The sequence below is a fragment of the Pararge aegeria genome, chromosome 16 (genome assembly GCF_905163445.1).
Source record: "Pararge aegeria chromosome 16, ilParAegt1.1, whole genome shotgun sequence".
In the NCBI taxonomy this organism is placed as follows: Eukaryota; Metazoa; Arthropoda; class Insecta; order Lepidoptera; family Nymphalidae; genus Pararge; species Pararge aegeria.
Genome location: NC_053195.1, coordinates 15,764,150 through 15,789,383, shown reverse-complemented (window position 1 = coordinate 15,789,383; position 25,234 = coordinate 15,764,150). Strand labels below are relative to the sequence as shown.

At 36.0% G+C, this 25,234-nt stretch overlaps 1 protein-coding gene across 1 annotated transcript; it reads left to right on the top strand.

The window, feature by feature from the left end:
• The first annotated feature begins 6,043 nt into the window (after positions 1–6,043).
• Positions 6,044–25,202, top strand: LOC120630305 (alanine--glyoxylate aminotransferase 2, mitochondrial). The gene is made up of 17 exons (XM_039899488.1): positions 6,044–6,097; positions 6,665–6,747; positions 7,581–7,765; positions 8,795–8,918; positions 10,336–10,524; positions 11,523–11,651; positions 12,747–12,899; positions 13,987–14,208; positions 14,821–15,066; positions 15,618–15,659; positions 17,036–17,164; positions 17,444–17,603; positions 20,637–20,851; positions 21,627–21,733; positions 23,141–23,281; positions 23,857–24,171; positions 25,048–25,202. The coding sequence occupies exons 1-17, from the start codon at positions 6,085–6,087 to the stop codon at positions 25,172–25,174; spliced, it is 2,580 nt and encodes an 859-aa protein (XP_039755422.1). The 5' UTR covers positions 6,044–6,084; the 3' UTR covers positions 25,175–25,202.
• The last annotated feature ends 32 nt before the right edge of the window (positions 25,203–25,234 follow it).

Below are 25,234 nucleotides of genomic sequence, written 5' to 3'. Positions count from 1 at the left end.
CATCTCTGAGTCTTGGCTTAAGCCAGTTTCCCATTTTAGGGTCCCGGGCTTTGCTTGTCTGAGGGATGACAGGGATGATGGGTATGCGGGAAGCGCTATCCTAGTCAGACGCTCTCTCATCTATTCCTCCGTTCCTCTTCCCTCCCACAGTAAAAAGTTCAATGCTGTAGCTGTTAAAGTACTTAATATATATTTCCTCTCTGTGTATATTCCACACCCACATTCATCACTTATCCCAGAGTTGAAATCTATACTTCTATCACTAAATTCCCCTATTGTGGTAATGGGAGATTTTAACTCTCACCACACAGCCTGGGGTTCCCACTCATGTGACGGGTTTGCGATTCTTTTGATGGAACTCTTTGATGAGCTTGACATATGTATTCTCAATAATGGATCTCCGACAAGAAGAGTATACCCAGATCAGAACCCTAAGTCTGCTTTAGACCTATCTCTTTGTTCTCCTTTTTTAGCCTCACTTATGTCTTGGCAAACCCTCCCAAGCTCGCATGGCAGCGATCATTTCCCTATTCTTCTCACTTTGGCCCAAAGGTCGATTCCGTTCAAAGTGCCTAACCCGCTACTTAAGTATAAGCTAACAAAAGCACAATGGCCTGCGTACGCAGATTCCGTTGATAGGTTTATTGATTCTCTCTCAGCTGCTGGAGGTGGTGGTGATTGTTTAATTTACTATGAGCAATTTGTTAAAATTCTGAAATCATCAGCTAACCTCCATATTCCTATAAAAAAAACTGAACGTGACTTTTACTCATCTCCACCTTGGTGGGATGACGAGTGTACAAACATGATTAAAAAACGCAAGGAAGCTGAGTCCTCTTATACAATGAATATGACTCGTAGCAATTTTCTTGATTACCAGCGTACTAATGGTATAACTAGGAGACTTATGTCTAAAAAGAAAAAAAACGGTTGGGTAGATTACTGTGAATCGTTAGATCCCCGTTCTCCCTCGTCCTCAGTCTGGAATAAAATTAAGCGTTTCCGGAACTCTGTTACATCTACAGATCCTTCATCGAACGATACAAATATCTGGCTTGAAGCCTTTGCAGATAAACTTGCTCCTCCGTATGTCCCTTGTGGAAGTAGCTTTACTCCTTCCTCATCTTTATTATCTGGCAATGAAATGGATGCCCCATTTTCGTTTGATGAACTTCAAGGAGTTCTTTCAAGTCTTAAAGATTCAGCCCCTGGGGCCGATGGCATACCGTATTCCTTTTTGGTAAAACTTAACGAAAAAGCAAAGCATTTTTACCTTGATTTGATCAACAGTTTTTTTTTAACAGGAATAGTCCCGGAATCTTGGAGAACTCAAGTCATAATCCCAATACGAAAACATGGTAAAGACCCCATGGATCCAAACTCTTACCGTCCCATAGCTCTTTCCTCCACGTTAGCCAAAATTATGGAGCACTTGATAAAAATCAGATTGGAATGGATAGTAGAAAGTAGAGGTTTATTGGCCAAGTCCCAATTTGGCTTCCGAAAGGGACTCGGAACAATGGATAGTCTTGGAGTCATTACGACAGATATTCGAACAGCCCTGGCTAAAGGAGAGTATCTTGTGGGTGTATTTCTTGACATAGAATCAGCATATGATAGTGTTCTCCTTCCGCTTCTGAGACATAAACTGCATCAGCTGAATATTCCGCCGAGGTTAACTCAAATCATATTAAATCTTCTATCAACCCGAAATATTCTGGTGAAAACACCTTCTTCTTTTCTTCCCCCCAGAACCATCTGGAGAGGTCTCCCTCAAGGGTCTGTCTTAAGTCCATTGCTTTATAGTATTTACTCCTATGATCTCGAACTGTCTGTCGTAAGCTTTTGCAATGTTCTACAATATGCTGACGATATCGCTCTGTACGTTAGCTCCAATTGCATGGAAAATATCACAAGTAACTTAAACTCTGCATTGTACTATTTAGGCCAGTGGTTATTAGATCATGGTATGTCTCTTTCTATCGATAAGTGCAAGGCAGTAGTCTTTACTCGGAAAAGAATCATTCCAGATGCTAATATTATGTATAATGGTCAACGCATTACCCTCGAAAATAAGGCCAAATTTTTAGGTGTTGTACTTGACTCGAGACTCAATGGCGCGTCTCATGTTCTACACGTCAGTAAAAAATGTGAAAGTGGCATTAACATCCTCCGTGCATTGTCAGGGGTGTGGTGGGGTGCTCACCCCTACTCCCAAAAACTTCTTTATAATGCAATAATCCGCAGCCACATGGACTATGGCCTATTTGTTCTTGACCCCATTAACAAACTGGCAACTGAAAAGCTAAACAAAATACAATACAGATGTCTAAGAATAATACTTGGTGCCATGAAGTCATCTCCCACCAATGCACTGCAAGTGGAATGCGTTGATCCCCCAGTTCAGATAAGAAGCCAGTATTTATGTGACCGCTTTATCTGTAAAGTTTTACAACTTTCTTCGCATCCGTTATTTGATAGCCTTCGACGGCTATCTTCTGTTGTCAAAACAAACCAAGACCTCCCTTTTCTTTTAAATAGTTTTCGTAAATTCACATCTCTTCCTCATCCAATTCAGTCATCTCCAATGATATCCCTTTTTTCTACACCATTCAAAAGTTTGACTTATAAACCATCCATTGTTAATTTAAATATACATAACGATACAATTGAGGCCAACCAAAGGTTCAATGAAATTATTCATAGTAACTGGCCCGAGTACCTTACCATCTATACGGATGCCTCAAAATTATCTCTGTCTGGTTGCGTTGGCGTAGCATGTTGGATACCAAAATACAAAATTGGTATTCAATTCAAGTGTCCCCCACAATCTTCAGTATTTACTGGAGAGTCTATAGGTATATTGGAAGCAATCCTCTTTGTGGAAGCCCATAACATAAAACGAACAATAGTACTAACTGACTCCTTAAGCTGCTTATTAGCACTAAAGGATAATCCGTTTCGCTCTAAGATGAGAATCTCCATCATATTAAGGATAAGAGAGGTATTGCAAACATGTCAGCAGAAAGGCCTTACCGTTGTGTTAGGATGGGTTCCAGGTCACTCAGGCATCATTGGTAATGAGACAGCTGACGCTTGGGCTAAACTTGCAACCGAATCGGGTTCTATGACCTATTTTAAAATCCACCCGCAAGACCTTCGTTGCTTAGCAAAATCTGACTTGGAGAAATCTTGGAACTCAGTGTGGGTCGAATCAAAATCGGTTAAAGGAAAACAATATGCTTCAATCCAGCCTAATATCCCCCGAAAACCTTGGTTCTTTATTCATAAAAAATCTGTTCGCTGGGTCACGTCAACTATCAGTCGTCTACGGATTGGACATGCTTGTACCCCAGTACATTTGACAAAAATAAGAGTTCGAGATCATTCTCTGTGTGAGTGTGGCCTGGACGAAGGATCAGTCTCACATATACTTTTTTCCTGCCCGAAATTGCCCTTTAATCTGTATGATATACTTCCTTCTAAAATTCCTCGTCCCTTAAATGTCGAGTGTGTGTTAATGTCAGTGTATAGTCGGTATGTTAAATATCTATGCAAATTTATTAAAATTAACAAATTAAAACTATGATTTTTATATTTTGGAATAAAATTTGAATTCTATTTTATCTTCAAATGATTTTTAAATTCATGCGTACTTAGTTCATTTAACTAACAACTACTATTGCAGGTCGAAGTTATGAAATAGACATTTCTTTTTCTTTACTGACCACTCTAGTTCGTGCCTTTTCCAAGCTACTTGACACTGGCAAAGTACATTGTGCTGTTTTGGCACTACGAAAAGCCATAAATCAAAAGAAGAAGAAGAGGTAAGGAGAGTCATCTGTGTATATGAAAAAGTGTCGTCAAAATGTATTAAATTAGGATGGCGCCAAATTTGCATCAGGGTAACTCTTAAAAGAAGCGCCAAATATAAATATTGTTAGAGTAGGCTTGAAAAATAAACAAGAAAGTATGGAGATACAAGGAAGTAAGGTTATATTCACCACAATATTTTGTACAACGTAAGTTGTTGAAATTCTCAATAATTAACTACTTTAGTCGATAATGACATTAAATTTTCTAACTCGGCATACTTCAATTCATCTACGATTGCTGCATTCATACCATACCCTGTGCATCCACCAGCGCCATTGTGGAGGATTTTTGAACTGTTATTTAGCGCATACACTGGACACTTTTTCAACTTTTCTCCCATATACGATGACTCTCCTTACCTCTACCCTCCATAAATATAATTATGATAATATTAGCGATAGAGTGAATCCCAGGAAACACAACAGTCCGACGATGTAAATGTTTTTCACGGAACGAAATTCATTGTGCAGCAGTTGAAGGGAGAGATTGTTGAAGTGAACATTGCCTGGAAGAAATATGTTGAACAATTATTAAATTTTCATCTATAAGAATACGCTAGTGGCAAATCTTGTAGGGTCTTGATTTTGTAGTAGTAGAGTTTTTTGTGACCATGCTTATTTCTGCCGCTAAGGTTGTCGCAATAAATATTATAAATTATTTATAATATAATAAAGTATATAGTTATCGCTAATATTTTCATAATTCTATTTCTTTCTACAGTATTCTGAAGTTAATAATATTTTCGTTAAGAAGGTAAGGTAGGTGAAGTAGAATCTAAATTTCTGACTACTTCGTGGATGCGCTAACTTAGGGGGAGAAAAAAACTCAAAAGATTTTCAAATAGTTTATTTTAAAATTTTTAGAAATAACTTGGTTTTGAGTTTCATTGCTTTTGAGCTGACAAAATTGAAACCTATTTATTCGCACGTTTCGACCTATTTATTTAAAGTTTAAGGCAAATATATGCTGGTTCATTTAATAGTTACATCTTTGACTATTTAGAGTGTATATAATCAAACTGTTACATTAAATACTCTCAAGGAACGGCTCCCACGTTGTCTAATTCATACTTGGCCGGTTTGGTTTTTAATTCACTGTAAATTATTAATGATCTTTAACCAACTACCTACTCCAAATTCTTGTTATTAAGTACCTAGATAAAGCGATAGATGTAATATTTAATGAATTTAATAATTATAGGTGACTATTTAAGTTAACTAGTATTAATTTAAATAGTGCGCATTACCATTAGTAATGATTACTCAAGATCTTGAGATTCTAGTCAAGAACTCAAGAGTTAAGGTTAAGCCATCTTAAGCCAGGTTTACACTTTTTAATTTTATTTTTGACTTATTTTCGTTTCGATAACTTAGAGCAACAAATAATACTGAATAAAATAGGTAGGAATAATAAAGTTTTTTAACAAAGACAATTGCTTATTTTTTTCTTTAATAAGACACCTAAATATAGTCATTTGTATTACCTACTATCTTATCACTATAACTAAAACAATTGATAAAAAAATAATGTAACACAAACAAAGCGTTTATCATCGTAAGCTTTAATTTGTGAATTAATTGTAAAAGTTCTTATTTTGTTTTGTATTTTACCTACTATGAATGAGCGTATGTCTTATACGCTCATTAGAAGTTAAAAGTACCTAGGTATATGCTTTGTGTACTCCTTTTTTATAGTTCTTCGGCGTTCAGATGTTGGTTGCGATCTGTTATCCCTATACAAAATATGTGATGAGTTGACAACCGTCGCTATTAAGTTATGCGTTCAATTTATATTTTAACAAGTAAAACCAATTTTTTATTGGGTTTAGCCTGAGCGATTCGTTCGCGGTTTAGCTTTCATTATGTTGCCTAGGGTGCCAGAGCCCTGTTAGTTACTTTTTATATAAAAGTACCGTTACCAAAATCGTAGTAAAGCATACCTATAGTTTTGTTAATGTCTTGACTACGTTATAGCTGTGACAACATTAATTTAAAATGCAAAATACAACCGAATTTTAATTATTTTATAAAAGTAAGTATATTAAAACAATGTAAATTCTACTTAACACCATATGCTAAGCGACTTTTGTTATCATAAACACATTCTGGTGTCAAGATGTCAAGATTTGTGATTTATACTTTAAATTTAATTCAGTAGCATTCGCGTTGTCGCCCTGTAAACTTGATAAAAAATATTTTACGTAATTTAATGGCGGTTAAAGGTACTGTTATTATTAATGTATTATTATATTTTGGGAAAATTGCTATATCTGATTTTTATCATAAATTATGCCTTACATAGATACTATACTTATAAATTCATTAAATATTTAAGCTTATGCAAAGGTTGTCTTGGAGAGATCGCTTTAGCGATAAGACCACCATTGCACACCTATACTAGTTTTTTTATTATTATTTTATCTATTGTATTTTATTCTTATTTACTTTTTTTAATCTTTTTATTTTATTTTTGTCTATGCAATAAATAATTTAATAATAATAATAATAGTAAATTATCTCAGTTCACTGAATAACTTTTAATTTTCTGTCGTACCTACAACGTGTGAAGTCTACCAATCCGTACTTGATCATTGCCCTTCTCATACCGTACAACGGACAGTTCAGACCAACCAAGTACGGAGACGGAGGCCCAGGAAAAGAAAGAAAAGACCCTTATCATTGTTCGACCCATGCCCTCTAGTGGGCTGTAAAAATGTGAAGTAGAGTGTAAAAGTTTTTTAATTTAATGCTTTAAACATTAATTTATATTACGATATGTTGTTTTACAGTTTCGCGGCATTGCTACAATATATTAAGTAGGAGATACGCAAGTGTGTTGCCAAAATGCGACTTCATTCCGAACAAGTACGATGTAAGATAATTTAATCTGTTTATTTGGTAAGTGGGCATGCAATATATTGACGGCCGATTGGCGCAGTGGGCAGCGACCCTGCTTTCTGAGTCCAACGCCGTGGGTTCGATTCCCACGACTGGACAATATTTGTGTGATGAACGTGAATGTTTTTCAGTGTCTGGGTGTTTATCTATATATGATATCATAAAAAATATTCATCAGTTATCTTAGTACCCATAACACAAGCTACGCTTACTTTGGACTAGATGGCGATGTGTGTATTGTCGTAGTATATTTATTTATTATTTATTTATATGGTGGAGCAGGCTTGCATGTTATTTACTTTTGGTTTTATACAAAACCGGTGCAAGTATGTTCTTATACGGGATATTTACTATATCTGTCCCATTTTATTTTCGCCCATTTGCAATTGTGTGTTAATTAAAAACATGACTCTTCAGTGACAGTTTTCCACTAACGATCAGGTGGATAATATGTATGGTCCGTCAGTTAAAAAAAAAAAGTGCGAGACGGACTCGCGCAAGAAAGATTCTGTACCATATCTACCTCTAAAAAAGGCTAAACAAAATCATGTCTGTTGTATTGCAGCCCCCTTAAATATATATTTATTCGGTAATTTAGTATCTTTTGTTATATCTGCAAAATAATATCTACATATGAGTTCATGAGATACAGCCTGGTGACAAACGGGCAGACAGACTCACGGACAGCGGAGTCTTAGGGTCCAGTTGAACCCTTTGGGTATCGAACGCTAAAACGGTGCCTCTGAGCTATAAGTTTTTGTTGGTTGTGACAGAAGATACAAAAAAAGCATTTTTTTAAACTTCCAGGGACCATCATTCGCAGAAACGAACAGGATAAAGTCCGAGAACTTGCCACCAGTGATGTTCAACGTGTTCAAGCGGCCAGTGGTCGTGCACCAGGGACACATGCAATGGTTGTTCGACCATGAAGGCCGGCGGTATCTCGACCTGTTTGGTGGCATCGTCACTGTTTCTGTAGGGCATTGTCATCCGTGAGAAACTATTTATTTAACTAACTAGCTCCACTGATCGTATGGGCACAAAATTTGTGGAATTCCATGGTATACCTACAACGAAAATAAAGCTTAATTTCACATACTCCGCGAAAAGCAGGAGAATCTGTGTTGTGTAATTTATAATTTCTTGAACTTTTATACTCCACACCAAACACATCTTCGGAAATGTAGTCTCTACGACAGCTCCGACACTAGGGCATCTTTAGGAATTTTGACTTTAGAATTAATAATTGTTTAGACATTTTTCATCGTCGCACAAGTTGAAATAACATCCAAATAATAAACGGGGGTGAACTTCTCGTATGCCCTGTTGCCGTGCTTTGGCAGGTGAACAGGTTAGTTTAATCCCTTGTCATCTTATTTTATTCTCCTAATGATGTGTGATGATGCAGTCTAAGATGGTAACGTGCCGTGTTATATTATACCCATAGCTTTATTCAGTTTCTAGTGCCACGTATTTGTCGGTACTACTACTTAAATAAAAAATAAATGTTATTGTATGTGCCGCAGGAACCCTTTATTTTCCCGGGAAATAAATAACATGTTCTTCGAGATGCGAGCCAAAGTTTATTAAAATAAGCAGATTTTTTTTCACCTTTTGACTTGCGACTCTCTAGCTATCAGCTGCTTAAATAGACACCCTGTCTGCAAGCACAGGTGTTCCACAGATACATATTGCATTACTGTGTGTTAACGCAGATACCGCTAGTGTATAGAGTGTTCCGGTACATTGAGTGTATCCGGTATTGAAACACATTGGTGTGCGTAGCAAAATTAGTTCACTGCCATAATAAATACCCATCTTATCAAGATAATCCCCGAAGTACCAAAAGCTATTGGCCGCTGGGCTCCACGTTAGTTAGATCGGTTTCAAAGAGTTCTAAGTGGTTACTTTAACTTCTCTAGCTCCGTTTATCCTCTCAGTCACGCTTTTGAACTTGGATATGATACTTATTATGGCGTTTGGAATTCTGGGAAGTAAACGAATAAAACCTATTGTTCTAGGAAAGTGACAGCAGCTCTGCATAAACAAATTGATACTCTCTGGCACACTACAAATATATACAGACATCCACAGATATATGAATACGTTGAGAAATTAACGGCCAAATTTCCAGGAGACTTAAAGGTAATCCGAGCTATTTTACCATCTAATGCTGTCCATAATGCCTCAATGATAAAGGCTTTAGGTTTTAAGTTAAACCACTTCTTAGCCCGATGCTGTAATCCATCCAATCCACTGAATATAGCTGTTTAGTTTACAGCACTGGTGCAAACTTGTTGTGGTATTTTACTGTAATAAGTGTGCCCAGTAATTTCACATTTTTTTATCTCCATTTGACGGCCGATTGGCGCAGTACAGAATCCAGTTCAGAATCCAAGGCCACACTTACATTCTCCAGTTGGGTTCGATTCCCGAAAAATGTTTGTGTGATGAATTTTTTCAGTGTTTGGGTGTTTATCTCTATTTTACAAGTATTTATGTATATTATTAATAAAAATAGTCATCAATCATCTTAATACCCATAACACAAGCTACGCTTAATTTTGGGGCTAGATGGCGTATTGTATGTGTATTGTCGTAGTATAGTATAGTAACAAACAATATACTATATTGATTGTTTTAGTAGTAGCAGAGCCTTTTAAGACAAAACTCGTCCGGGGTCCGGGTAATAAGCGCCATGCTTATTTCTGCCGCAAAGCAGCATTGTTGCAATGCAATTACAGTCTGAAGGACGTTGCCGGTGTAATTAAAGGCACACGAGTCTTAACACCTTCACCTGCTTAACGTTCCTTTCATGCCCTGAGAAGTATGTGTGTGCTCTGTTAATAGGCGACAACTTTTTTACAGGTTCTGGGTATTCTTCAGGGTTCTACTTGGTTCCTCAATTATTGGTGGACTGGTGGTATCCTTATTTGGAGACACAGAATTAAGAACATGGCATTGTGTCCAAAAACATTGTAAATGCCCGTCTCACTTCACACCAGCAGAAAGTTGCTAGCTCACGAATTTTTCCAATTTTCCCCGTTTCATAGTAAACGTTTAGAACATTTAGTTAGAGGTAGAATGTCCTGCCAACCGCTAAATGGAAAGAAGTGACTAACCGCTTGTTCGGAAAACAGTACTAAACTGGAGTGGTTTTTGATGCTTCAAAGTCGTGTACACGGTGTAAACGGTGATAGCGCTTTGGGAGCTCAACTTCACTTTCGGAGGGTAGAGTTCGAACCTCTAACTCTTCTAAGTTGTGTGTTTAAAGTAATTAATATATCACTTGCTTTAACGGTGAAGGAATACAACGTGAGGAAACCTGCATTTCTGAGAGTTCTACATAATGTTGGCCAGCGCCCAGTGCGGATTGGTGGACTACGGCCTTAACCTCTTCTAATTGTGGGAGGAGACCCGTGCTCTGTAGTGGTGCCCGGAAATGGGTTGATGTGATGATGATGACGACACGGTTTCTGTACCTATGTTCTGAATTATGGATTTTGAGATTCAATTGAGTAGTAGGTAAAAACAATTTTTAAACTTTATTCTAATTCCGTAGGTGGTGTACCTAGTTAACAGTGGTACAGAAGCAAACGACCTGGCCATACTCTTAGCGAAATCGTATACCGGAAACCATGACGTCATTTCCTTGCAAAGTAGTTACCACGGCTACTCCAGTGTCATGATAGGTCTAACGGCCCAGCAGTTGTATCGGACACCGTTACCAGTACCTGCTGGAATTCATCATGTAAGGAAGATTCTAGTAATTAAGCAAGCGTTGTAAAGATATTTGACCATCCTCTCGAGTTCTTAACTGAGTGAATTTTCCTTAGTGTAACATAGGATACGCGGCCAAAATTAAATACTATTTAGGATAATTGAAATACCCTCTCATTCGTTGTGCTTCAATTCCCGCAAAGTGGGAGGTCGTGTAAGTATGAAAACTTTGAAATGTGATATATTTTTGAATAACTAAATTGGAAACTTTTAAAGTTTTGAATAATAATTAGTAATTTTGTAGTAGTTTACTAAATATTTTATTTTTTGGTGACGATACTTCAAGCTTCCACGTTCATTAGTAAGTGTAAATTTGATTGTTGTGGCCACTGCTAATATCCGCAAGCTTCCAGGATTTCCCGGGGCCCATAGCAAGATCTCAGAGTTGTGAAACAGCTACCTGTATTGTGGGCCCTCCTTCTTTACAGACTCAGTTAATATGACTGCCAAAGTACATGTGTTCACCTGAGAAGGCTCCTACGGTGGCACTGTACCGTACGAGGTTATATGTGTGTGTGTGAATCGAGAAAGTTTAGCTTGTGTTGTTTAAAATTACCTCATTCAGTACAGAGTCGGCGCCGAACTCCAGTCGTCGGGTTTCACAAAAGAGCGTAGACTCGTACGACTTCTTAATCACAGATTTTGAATATTGGGTGTAGTGGAGTCTAGTATTAGATGTCGAATACCGTCTTAGTTCAAACCAGTAGTAACATTTTAAATGAATGGTTCTAACAACTGTACTACATTCGATTAAATGATTTAATGAAATTATTCTGTACTAGGTAAAATTTCAAAAAAACGTCCTCGAAATGAGCGGTCGTAAAAAAGTTATGAAATTTTCTTGTCGATAAGAACAGGAGAAACTTTTTTAGACTTGTTAATTTAGTTTAGAGATTTGCGTGAAACAGATTTTTCACCATTATTTTACTTATTAATAACTTCCTTAACATAATATCGAAAATTCAACAGACAATGCTACCAGACCCCTACAGAGGTATTTGGGGTGGCTGCAGAGACTCAATCTCACAAGTGCCTGGCTCGTGTTCTTGCGATGGCGACTGTGACACTTCTGACAAATACGTTCACCAACTTAAAGAGGTGGGTAGTATTTTCAGATTAATTTAATAAGTGTTGCTACGTTTATATTAGAAATACTTTAGTATTCAGTATTTCCATGTTCACTTCAATACGTAACTCTTCAAAGCAGGAATACACACACATCATAAATCTAAATATTTAAAAGAGAAACCCACTGACTCACTGTCTAACCACGAAATTTCAGGAAATATAAAGCTTACAAACTTGAAATTCTCCATCTAGACAGTCGGTGTCAGAGATACGTGTTGAGATACGGTTTTGAGAAATTAACCCCCTAAAGGAGTGAATGAATGAATGAATGAATGAATACACTTTTATTGTACACCACAGAGAAAATTTACAGAGATACAAATACAACAGCACAATAAGGTAGAACGTACAATTTGGCGGCCTTATCGCTAAATAGCGATCTCTTCCAGGCAACCAAAGGCATACAAGAAAATGTTATAAGAAATAAGTAGGTGGTACAACAAACAAAATTAAATATTAGGACTTAAAACTAAATTAACATAAAAAAAAAAATAATAAAAAAAAAAAACATAAAACATAGTATATACTAAACATAACATATTAAAGATATGTACAAAAATATAAAATATATTCCATACATATATACAAACATATAAACATACAAATACGCTACTATAAATACTTAATTAAAAATTAATAAAATAAAAGAAGAAAGAAAGAGTGAAATAGGGGTTGCAAATTAATTTTTGCTGGAGATAGGCGTAGGTGGTCGGGCGACCTATAAAAATGCTGGACTCGGTTTGCCCAAAATCACCACGCAGACGGTTTGGTGATCGCAGTATATGGTTCTTAGTTATCGAACAGAGAACGCTAATGGTACAGCCCGTACTACGGTTTATTCCCTTGGCGGACGGACAAACCGTTGGACGGACTGACGAAGAGCACATGTATAGATAGATAACGAAGCGAACTATAGGAAGGTTAGGTTAGGTTTTAAGTTTTTCCATTATGAGATCCAGAACGCTGAAAACAAATTGAAATTTGTAGTATACAGAAAATGTAAAATATATGCGTAACTTCGCGTCGGCGTCTTCAAATACTAATGTAACGAGGGAATTATTTTAGCTTTTAGAGAATTCTATGCCAGCTGGTAGAGTGGCGGCATTCTTCGCGGAGTCGATACAAGGAGTGAACGGGGGCGTGCAGTTTACGAAAGGATATATAAAAAAGGCCAGAGAACTAATACGAACATATGGTGGACTTTACGTCGCTGATGAGGTAATAACTTAAATCCCTATCCCTACCAATATTATAAATGTCAATGAAAGTTTGTTTGTTACTTTTTCAAGCAAAAACTACTTAACCGATCCTCATGAAACTTCGTACACATATTCGCGGATGTGTTAGAAGTAATATAGGATACTTTTTATCTTGATGAGCTCGGTTCCTTTGGGAGAGGGGATGAGTGTTTGACGATTTTACACCATAACTCCGACAAATTATAACCGATTTAAATAATTATTTATGTACTATAGAGGTTAATTTTGCCTAAACTGTGGTTAGAGATAGAGGAGAGAACTCCTCAGCGGACAGCAGCAAACCCCTCATTTAAGGCTTAGCGATACTGAATACTTTTAATTTTTTTAGAACTACAACTAAATTTAATGCCACATCAAAAAAACAAAAACAAACGCAGACGAAGTCGCGGGCAACGGCTAGTATTTTATATTTTTTTAGATTTTTGTGACATCTTGTGTTTGGAAGTACTACGCTTAATACTGAGCTTCTTCTTCTGTCTCTGGGTAGACTAACTGTATTCATCATCATCTTTACCGGCCCACCAGTGGCGTGCATAGAGGACATAAAATGAAGAAAGTTTCCAGTTGGAGTTATAAAAAACTTAAGAATAGACATTGTAAGAGTTATAAGTATTTATAGCTCGTACCGGAGATTCCCTGTGCATACCCTCAATGCACGTCACTGCGGCCCAATACAGGGCATGGATCTCCTCTCACAATGAAAAGGGGCGTTAAGGCCGAAGTCCACCACGCTGGCCCAGTGCGTTTGGTGTCCTACACACACCTCCGAGAACATTATGGAGAACTCTCAGGCATACAAGTTTTCTCACAATCTTTTCCTTCACAGTTTAAACAAGTGGTTTTTATTCATTAAAACACACATGACCTCAAAAGTTAGAGGTGTGTGCTGGGATTCGAACTCGGCCCACCGAAAGTTAAGTCGAAGTCCTACACACTGGGCTATAACCGCTGTATTCACACTCCACTAATATGGCTCTAACTGAATTAGTGCTATATATATCGTGTAGTCTAACCGGCACTTATGTAAGCTGATGATTTTCCTCTAGGTACAAACAGGTTTCGGTCGTACCGGCGATGCATTTTGGGGTTTCGAAAGCCATGGGGTTGTGCCGGATATAGTTACATTGGCGAAAGGGATTGGTAACGGCTTCCCGCTTGCAGCGGTGGTCACCACCAAGGAAATAGCCCAAGCGCATGCTAAAGCCACGTATTTTAATACATTTGGAGGAAACCCGATGGCTTCAGCAGTGGGAAAAGCGGTTCTAGAAGTAAGTTAATCAGTAAAGTTAGTAAAAGATTTGTAAAAAATTTAAGACATATTTTATTCTTAGTTTCAAGCTTAACTTGTACCCGTTGTAATTTTTATATTATCGACGATCAGTTGTCTCTTGCCGTTTGTGTGGTTTTTTAAAACAATTTATCTTGATGGTTTATTTGGGTACACACAACAACCAAGTTTCCCAAAAAAGAGATCTAAAAATTGTCATCACTTAGTCTGTTGATACCCAGTGCTGAACTTCCACGAAGCCAAAAAGTTTTTTTTTTATTACCTTTCTTAAAAGTATTCAATGTTTTAGTAACATACGTACTGTAAACCACTGTTAACCATTGTTAATTTTATCTGTTTTTATTTATTTTAACATGTTATTTCTACAAATATATACATTCACGGACATTACACTAAAAACAAATGAAAGAAATACACGTACCTATAAAAATTTGTACTTTTATACTTTTTTTTTCGTACTGAATAACCGTAGCCTCACTACAGCCACAACGATTGAAAAACGTCAATAAGAACGTTGCAAAGCGTAATGTAAAGTTTTTTTTTAAAATTGATTTAGTAGTACTTATTAATAGTAAATTATTACAAATTACAGGTAATAGACGAGGAGAATCTACAACAAAACTGCAAGGAAACCGGCAAATACTTTATAGAACAGCTAATGGCATTGCAAAAGGTTTATCCCGTAATCGGAGATGTGCGTGGGAAAGGATTGATGCTGGCCATAGAAATGGTAGAGCCGGGGACAAAAGATCCATTAAACAAACCCGACTTTGCCAACATTCTTGAGATGATAAAGGATTCCGGTGTTCTTATTGGTACAGGCGGACGGTGGGGCAACGTAAGATTTTTTTAGCACTTGCATAAACTGCGTCATTATCTTCGTGGCCTGCCACGGCTAGTTCCTAACTCAATTTAGAATCTTCGGAAGAAAAGTCCAGTACCCATTAATTATTCATACACCAAATAAACTTACGTATCGGAAACTAACGTTACGTAAATCGGAATATTTAATTTAATTGCCTTTTAAGCAAGATTTATTCTACATTGCGATTATACTTAGATTTTTTTATACTTATTTAATACTATAATTGTACGCCAGGATGTGGGTATAATGTTTTGAATGCTTTTCTAGGCCTAGTCAACTGCCTTTGCGTGTGTAAACAGTGAACAATAAAACTCTAATATTCTATTATGTGCTGTTCTAATCAATTCTATTCTATTCTGTTTTCTTCTCTCTTCGATTCTGTTGTCAATCGTTAAAACATTTGTTGTCAAATGTTTTAACTACTTTTTAATAGTGTGGAAATATTAAAGATCTGAGCCGATACATTAGTTTTATTCGTAAGTATTACAATTATTACTAATAAAATTCTCATTTTCATTTTGCAGGTTCTCAGAATAAAACCACCGATGTGCATCAATAAGGACGACGTTAACTTCGCCATGTCAGTTTTGGACCAATCCCTAAATTCCTATTCTAATAATAAAAAAAATGTTAATTAATTCAATTAAAAAAATATTTTGATACCTAATTAAATGCAAGTTGACTAATAAAATAACAATAGTTTATTTATTTTTTCTGTTTTCTCACTTAACCTATTTAAAAAAAACATAGGCCCGTTTTTAAGAATATTGTTCGTGTGTAGTAAAAAAACGCTAATTTTACCTTCAACATTAGCGTCAAAAGCGACTGACACCTACCCTACACCCACCCTACCTCTGAGGCTTTACAGCCACTTTGCGGCCTCTCAGGCTCAGTGTGCAGCATTGGATGATTGCTGAGCATTGCAGTTGTCTTATCCTCAGTAGTCTGTGCAGTGGTCCCTTGCAAAGTGTGTCACTGATGGTGATGAATAGTGACAGTGACATCAGAATCAATCAATCAACACTGTCACATACACTGACATGGCTGTACGGTGATATACCTCTGCCTTTTCCCTACGGGAAAGAATAAAGAAAAAAAATCTGAATCAATAATCCATCAGAATAACTGTCAGTCGCGCATTAATTCTATTTCTAATTTCTATCACAGTTTTAAAAGTAAACATCCTAAGCTCATGCTGAATCCTGATCCTGAAGCTTAACCTCACCAGTCGAGTACTATTGTCATCAATCGCGAATTATTTTTTATTCTAATTTGGCGCACTTGTTTTATCACAGATGAAAATATTTGTATTTCGTCCTATTGTATAAATTACTATAAATATCTATTCATTATATTAGGTCCAGTCGGCAATCGCCACTTAGTCTGTATAAAAATATAGTATATAATGGTTTTTAAATGTCAAGAGGACAGTTTCTTAAAGGAGGTAATTCCCTGAATTATAAAACCTATTAATATTATTATGTATCTTGCTAGATAATATGATGTAGTGAATGAGCTACTTATAGCTGATTATTTAAATATAAACTAATACGGACCTTATTCTTCAACTCATCTTTTTATTAACATATTTCTTATTACGCTAATAAATAAACTTCTGGCTTCTGGGGTTGTGCTGAGATATAAAGTTTGGTCCCACCACAAGAAAAGCTTATAAGTTGCTGGTACACTACAGTTATTAAATGCTTATACTTAATGATAAAATTTGGTCGCAAATTATAGCAAATGTTACCAAACATTGTCATGTTACTTAAACAATAATGTTTTCAACCAAACTGTATGTAATTAATTATAATTTGCTAAAGTTTTTCTATAGAAATATATCTATTCTATATTAGAAATATATCTTTTCTTTGTGAAAGGAGACCTGTTCCCTCTAGTGGGCCAGTAATGGGTTAATATGATGACTATTGTTTTGTTCAAGTTTACTTCGAAAGTTGTAAAATGTGAAGAAACAAAGGAACCAATTGTGGAGTATGGAAAGGTATTAACTTTCCAAGGTTACCAAGTGACGTTGGAGAATACTATCCTCTTCCCTGCGGGGGGTGGCCAGGTATGAAATATCTTATTTTAAATTAACATTATCCTTATCAAATGCTGTCTTTTTTACCAACCAAATTTGTTTGCTATTGAAAAAGAAACTATAGAAAAATCTTGTTTTATTAATTTGTCATTGAACATATTTTTTTTTAATCCTCTAAAGATAACGATTAGTAAAATAAAATCAATGCTCTTTTTCTGCAAACAAAATAGCTGATAAAGTGTCCAGTAATTTATTTTTTGAAGGTACAAGCTAACCCAACTGTTTATTGATATTGAATTTCTTCTTTAGCCGCATGACATTGGTTGGTTGAACAACACAGAGGTGCTCCAAGTGTTACGTAAAGGTGATGAAGCTCTTCATTTCACCCGAGAACCTCTGGATGTGGGCACAGAAGTTGCCCAGAAGATAGACTGGGCAAGACGGTTCGATCATATGCAGCAGCATTCAGGTAGGTCAGTTGATTTTGAAACAATGTATTAATTACTATCCAAATTTGGCTATGCAACTCACCTTTAATTTTTTTTTTATCTTAACTGCACGGCCATGCATCAAATTCAAATTCAAATTCAAAAATGTTTTATTCATGTCATCACAGGCATTTCTGAAGCGTTCATACATTTAACATGGTAACACTAATGTTAGTGATGGTGATAACTGCATTTGTTAAATAACAAATAAATATACTACGATAATACACACATCGCCATCTAGCCCCAAAGTAAGCGCAGCTTGTGTTATGGGTACTAAGATGACTGATGAATATTTTATATGAATTATATACGTAAATACTTATAATATATAGATATATCCCCGGACACTGAAAAACATTAATGTTCATCACACAAATATTGTCCAGTAGTGGGAATCGAACCCATGGCCTGCGCCAATCGGCCGTCAAACGTTAACTTAAAACTAAGGTTCCAAACGCGCCCTGGTCTAAGAAGAGCCCACAACAAACTTAGCCAGGTTTTTTTTGTTATCACCATCTCACAGTCGTTAATGTTTAGCTATGAAGTTAGAGCAATTCATAACCAAGCTTTTTTATCATACATGTAATCCTTTATATTATAATAGGTTTTTTTATAAGCTTACGTTTTATATAAAATTTGAACTTATTAAGAGACATCATATATATTGATTATATCCATACTTTTCACACTAAATTGACAGGTCTAAAATAGTGCTGTCCTTTTCCTTTTAATGAAAGGGATGGCACTATTTATAGATGTGTCAATTTAGTTCAGTGTAGAGATTTATGTACAACATACCCGACAAAAAGGGTGCAGATTCTTTTGTTAACACATCGCACATTTAGAATTGAAGTGGAATAACTAAAACAATTAACCAAAATGATTTCAAACATCAAACCACTTTTATGCATCGTGTTTTATATTAGTTTATTAAAAATTCACAGATTGCTTTACTCCAGATTCGTGTGTCTTTTAATGGTATTTTACGTAAATTTTTACGTAACTTAAAAGGTCCCTTGGTATTCTTTGATGCGTGGGTACCATTCGGCCCCGCGCGGTTGCTCCACAAGCGATATTAACTGTAATTATCAGTTATTTAAGTAGCATGTTCAAAAATTAGTCACCAAGCAAAAATATGGCATCAGAAATTAATCGCTTCTTTTTTAAATAATTGTTAAAAATATACACCAAGTCAAAAAAAGCAAACAATATTAAATGCTTGTCTGACAGAAGCGTTCGTTGTCTGATTGAAACATCGCCTACCCTACGTTTAATTATAAAAATTGTGAAATGAAATGCTTAGCTTAAAATATTATAATAAAAAAAACAATTCTTCAAATACATTTATGGCGTTTATCAAAAACTAGAATTTGGATTCATCATCATCATCATATCAACCCATTACCGGCCCACTGCAGGGCACGGGTCTCCTCCAAAAATGAGAACGGATTAAGGTCGTAGTCCACCACGCTGGCCCAATGTGGATTGGTGGACTTCACACATCTCTCGAGACAACTCAGGCATACAGGTTTCATCACGATTTTCGCCGTTGAAGCACTTTGAAACGCATATAAATTAGAAAAGTTAGAATTGCGTGCCCGGCAACCCGGAAGTAAAGTCGAGCTCTCTCCCACTGGGCTATCACCGCTATAAATTTTTGATTAAGCCACTTCAATTCAAAGATGCTATATCTGTAAACCAAACTAAATAGACAGATTTAAAAATAGTGCTATCTTTTTCCACAGAGAGCATTCAAATTCAAATCCATTTATTTGCTTAAAACATAACCAAATATGATACATGTTTAGTAACAGTCTACGACATGCAAATCTTAATTTACTACAATTCACCACCCAATTGCAAATATATTAAAATCAATAAAAAATTGTGGATGCAACTTGTGTTGATACCCTAGCTGCATCACACATCCAGGCCACTTCGTCAATGGTAGGTGCGGCTGCTTCCAGTGCCGAACAGGCCAAGAGGCGTAAATATGAAAACCTGGATAGCAGCTTCATTTTTGTGCCTTTTGGAGTAGAGACTTTGGGACCGTGGGGTCCGGAGGCAAGAGCCCTTTTCAAAGAATTATCGAAAAGGGTTATCGAGTCTACCGGTGATCCTAGAGCGGGCAGTTACCTTGGCCAACGAATTAGTTTGGCCATCCAAAGGGGCAATGCTGCCAGCGTCTTAGGAACTGTGCCTCGCTGCGGTGGTTTCGAGGACGTTTTAGATTTTATTTAGTTTATTTTAGGTTATATTTATATTTTAAAGCACTTTATTAAATAACAAAAAATTTAAATAACAAAAAATTTAAATAAATAATAAATTTTTTTAATTAAGTATAAGAATTTCATATGTACACTATGTTAGAACTATAAGGTGTATTAGCTGTATGTCATAATAAAAAATAAGAAAAATAAAAAAAAATCTGAATTAATGTTTCGTAGCAAAGAATTATTTTACAGAATAATAACACTTATTGAAAACTTTGATGAAAACTTGAAAATTTTTATGTGAATACTTTGAATACATCATATTTTGTTTTTTTTTTAAATAGATTACTAGCTGTTGCCCGCGACTTCGTCTGCGTTTGATTTTGTTTTTTGATGTGGCATTCAATTTAGTTGTAGTTCTAAAAAAATGTTAAGTATTCGCTATATATCGCTAAGCCTTAAATGAGGAGTTCTGTCCTCGATCTCCAACCACATTCAGATCTACACAAAGTTTGGGGAAAATTAAACACAAATTATAACAAAAATAATTATTTAAATCTGTTATAATTTGTCGGAGTTATGGTGTAAAATCGTCAAACAATTTCATCCCCTCTCCCAAAGGAACCGAGCTTAATGTCGGGATAAAAAGTATCCTATATTACTTCTAACAATTCCAAGAATATGTGTACAAAGTTTCATGAGGATCGGTATAGTAGTTTTTGCGTGAAAGCGTAACTAACAAACTTACATTGACATTTATAATATTAGTAGGGATTTACTCTAAAATAACCTTTTCAGGTCAACATTTACTGTCAGCGATTATTGAGAAAGAGCATAATTTGCCCACGACTAGTTGGTGGTTGGGTGCTGAAGAGTCTTATATTGAACTCGACTCAACCAGCATCAAGGGGGATTCTATAAAATTAGTTGAAGAGCGCTGCAATGAACTAATACGTATGGCTATACCCGTCACCGTGAAGTTCTGCAAGGCTAATGATCCAGATTTAGACGAGGTCAGTGGAATTTGGTTCATTATTTACAGCTTGGAAAAAGTAATCTTAACGAGTCAATCTCCAGATAGATTTTCCAAAGACGCAGGAGATATTAGGGTGTGCAAATGTGTTTGCGAACACATGTGAACTCTCCTGTTAACAAGTACCCAAAAGGCATCCGACAGACGTTACGTTGTTAGCGCATAATTATTCGATACTAACTGTTGCCCGCGACTTCGTCTGCGTTTGTTTTTCGAAAGACATGTCGAGTTCGATATAGGTGTAATTCTACGCACTTTATGTATTTAGGATAGCTATGCCTTAAACGACGGGTTGGCTGCAGTCCGCTGAGGAGTTGTGTCCTCTATCTCTAATCACATTCATCAGATCTACACGAAATTTGGGCAAAATTAAACAGACATTATAACCTCTAAAGTACAAAAGTAATTATTTAAATCGGTTATCATTTGACGGCGTTATGGTGTAAAATCGTCAAACACCTTCTACCCCTCTCCCAAAAGAACGAGCTTAATTTCGGGATAAAAAACATCCTATATTAATTCTAATACCTTCAGAAATATGTGTACAAATTTTCACAAAGATCGGTTTTGTAGTTTTTGGGTGAAAGCGTAACAAAGAAACTTACATTCACATTTATAATAATAGTAGGGATACTTACTTTGGGGCTAGATGGCGATGTGTGTATTGTCGTTGTATATTTATTTATTCATACTTAGCAGGACAGTTTCGCCTCACTGTCCTATTAAGTATACTAAGTATCTTATAATTATTTCAGGCACACACTCGGGGCCTCCCCAAAGACTGCATGGACACAATACGCATTATACGGATCGGCGAAATTGACGAGAATATGTGTTGCGGCACACACGTGACTAATTTGAGGTATTAATGTATATTTTTATATCTGATGATATATTTAAATATATATTTTATATATTCTTTATTATTGTGAAGGCCACCTATTTGTGTACATCGTGTAAATTATTTTTTATAATTTTTCCTGTATTTTTATGTGGTATACTTACAATAAAAGTGTATTTATTTTTTTTTTTTTATTTAGTTCGCAAAACTGACAATCAACTGCTTACTCTAATATAAACTATAGGACATTTGGCATGTGTATACAATTGTGCCTTCTCGATGCGAACATAGCATGCAAATCCGTTGGGTACATAAGGCTGCTGCAAACAGCTACAAAAACCAATTTAGAATAATACAACAAAAAAAAAATATATAAATTACTAAGAAAAGAAAAACAAAATATTGTGGAAATAAAATTACCTAAGTCATAACCCTTTTCTTAACTTAAGCTTAATACTAGGTATGTTATCGCTGAAGATATCTATACTATCACGAAAGCAATTTGCAAGAAATTGCATTCGATACATAGGACTATGTTGGCCAAGATTAGTTCTGGTTTTTGGCAAGCAAAAAGTCTTACGGTTTTGGAGGCGGCTACTTTCACGTGGAACTACGAATTTTAAACGCTCAAGCAACTCAGGCGCATCAATTAGGCCTTTCATTAATTTTGCAAGAAAAATGACATCTGTAATCTTTCTACGCTCCTTCAGTGAAAACATTTTATAGAACTCAAGTTGCAAGTCGTATGTGTATAATTTCTTACAATTTAAATCCATGTATGACAAGTGATACAAGAATCTTCTTTGGATGCGTTCAATTTTATCTGAATGCACTTGATACCCTGGGCTCCATACCGTGCTACAATATTCAAGAATACTGCGAACAACACTGTTGAAGACAAGAATTGATAAACTGGGGTCTCTGAATATTTTCATTTGTCTGAAAACTAGTCCTGATATCTTAGATGCTTTTGAGGTTATGTGTTCTACGTGTTCGCGAAAACTTAGTGCAGAATCTATTATAACACCTAGATCCTTTATGAACGTGACTTCTTTAAGGGTAATATTATTAATCTTATAGACACCACTGAACGATGTTTTTTTTCCTGGTGAACTTTATATGAAAACATTTTTCTATATTCAAGAACATGCCATTTCTAAGGCACCATGAATAAACGTTATCAATATCATTTTGCAAAATGTCTACATCAGCTTGGCTATTTATTGTTTTATAAATTTTCATATCATCTGCAAACATTTGTGTATTCATTCATTCATAATTTAATGGTCATTGTTTAAGTATTCTCTCCTCATCGCATTAGCGCTCGCCACATAACTTTTGATTTGCTCGATTTTATAATATCCTATTTAGAATTGATTATGAACACAAGTAAGAAATGCGATTTTGTCATACATACGTTCTTTGCAGTCAACTCCAAACAATAAAGTTAATCGGAGTGGAGCCTGGGAAAAAAGGCAAGACCAACTTAAAATTCCTAGTGGGCAATCGAGTCACAGGCACCTTACGACGAATGTTACAGCGGGAGAAGGCCCTAGTCGCGCTTTTGAAGTAAGTGGTATTCATCCTTCATCACATCAGTCCTCTACCGGTCCAGTACATGGCCCGGGTCTCCTCGCAGTGAGTAGGGTTTAGGCCGTAGCCGTAGAGTAGTTATGTAAAACTAATACGAAAAAATGTTCGTGACCACGATCCTTGCAATATAATATGATTCCTAAGGTGATTTTGGACCTGCCAATGCACAAGTTTAAAGAATTTGTTAAAACACATTTATTACAGCGAGTTTACTATACAATTGATGATTTTTTTAATGACAAGGTTGCTTGGAAGCATCCGGCTCCGCTTTCAGCTCTCACAAGATAGAAAAATGAATGTTAAAATGTAAAATGTAAATTGTTGATGTTGGAAAAGAGCAACTGCTGAGTTTCTTGCCGGCTTCTTCTCGGTAGAATCTGCCTTCCGAACCGGTGGTAGAGTCACTACAAACAGACAGACTTGACGTTTCAAAAGTGCTTATATTAGCCCTACTTGAAATAAATGAATTTTGAATTTTTTGAATTTTAAGAAATGTTGATCAACCACGAAAATCTTAGTTTAAAAGTTTCAACTAGCTATCATTATTTCAGAAACGAACCGTCCAAACACGAGGAGCTGGTCTCAAAGTTGCAGAAAAACTTAAAAACTGCAAACAAAAACCTCCAAAACGTGCTATTGGAATTGGCAGAGCATGCAATAAATAAAGTGAAATCCGCCAGTCCTAAACCAAAATACGTGTTCATATATAAGAAAGAAGCCACCCCTGAATTCAATAGAGCAATCTGTAAGGGGCTGGAGAATGAAGGACTGTTTATGTGTCTTGTATCTGAGGAGCCAGACAAACCTAAAGAAGGGCAGATAATAATACAAGGGCCAGAAATTCATTGTAATGCATTGGGACAGCAGTAAGTCTTTTATAAAATATATTTTGGAGTATTTTATACATTTAACAAGCATATACAAATTTTCGGAACCGACAGGTCCCTGCGACTAACTCTGGCAATGGCGGTCCGAGCTCCTCCTACCGTCGATGGCGAAAATAAGGATATGCCTTTTACATCAGTCTTATAGCGACTGTTGATTGATAATTCCACCAAGTGTAGTTAAAAGCACTATAAAAAATTATAAAAATTATATTTTAGAGTGTTCCTTAAGAATGACTCGATAAATAGTTACTAGAGATGTGACGAATAGTCGTTTCACCGAATACCGAATATTATTCGGTTTACCGTTTATCGAACCGGATATTCGGCCGAATCATTCGGTTTACCATTAAATTGTTTTGCCGCGTAAACAGGTTCTAATATGTAGGCTACACTTATGGCTGGCCGCGTCATCTGTTTGTTTCCAAACATCGCACGATTGAGTTACAAACAAGAAAACAAAGTCGCTTATAATTACGTAAATATTGATAACATTAACTTATCAGAAATTATTGAACCGAATATATTCAGCAACATAACCGAATAATTTAGCCAAATACCGAACGAATATTTGGCGCATCTCTAATAGTAACATGTCATGGATATTTTTTTTCGAAATTTTAAAATTAGTCAATGCAGTAATAATGTATTTGTTAGGCTTTCGGCCTTCCTTTCGGAGGCGTACATCCCTGTGGTACATTTAAACCAATCTTGACAAAACAGTAGATTTTATCCTGAAAATCAACGGTTCCTAAAAACAAAATCGTAGAAATTACGTCTAGCAAACCATAAAGCAGGGACGTAAGTATTTCGGCAGCCTTTGAATGTTCTATGCTTGATAACGGTTTTTTTTTTTAGAATAACTGAACTGCTTAAAGGCAAAGGTGCATTCCAGAACGGCAAATTTCAAGGCAAAGCCGGCGATTTGGGCGGTGTAAATAAATGCAAGAAGTTAATAGAAGATTACTTTAGTAATACACAATAAAAAGTACACAATATAATGTAACATAATATTTTGGTTTATTTTACTTTATACATAAATGCC

What these genes read in the sequence shown, in the direction of transcription:
- LOC120630305 (XM_039899488.1), top strand. An exon ending in ACGTTCACCAACTTAAAGAG is followed by an intron (nt 11,652 to 12,746) that starts GTGGGTAGTATT and finishes GAATTATTTTAG; the next exon opens with CTTTTAGAGAATTCTATGCC. An exon ending in GCCCTAGTCGCGCTTTTGAA is followed by an intron (nt 23,282 to 23,856) that starts GTAAGTGGTATT and finishes TCATTATTTCAG; the next exon opens with AAACGAACCGTCCAAACACG.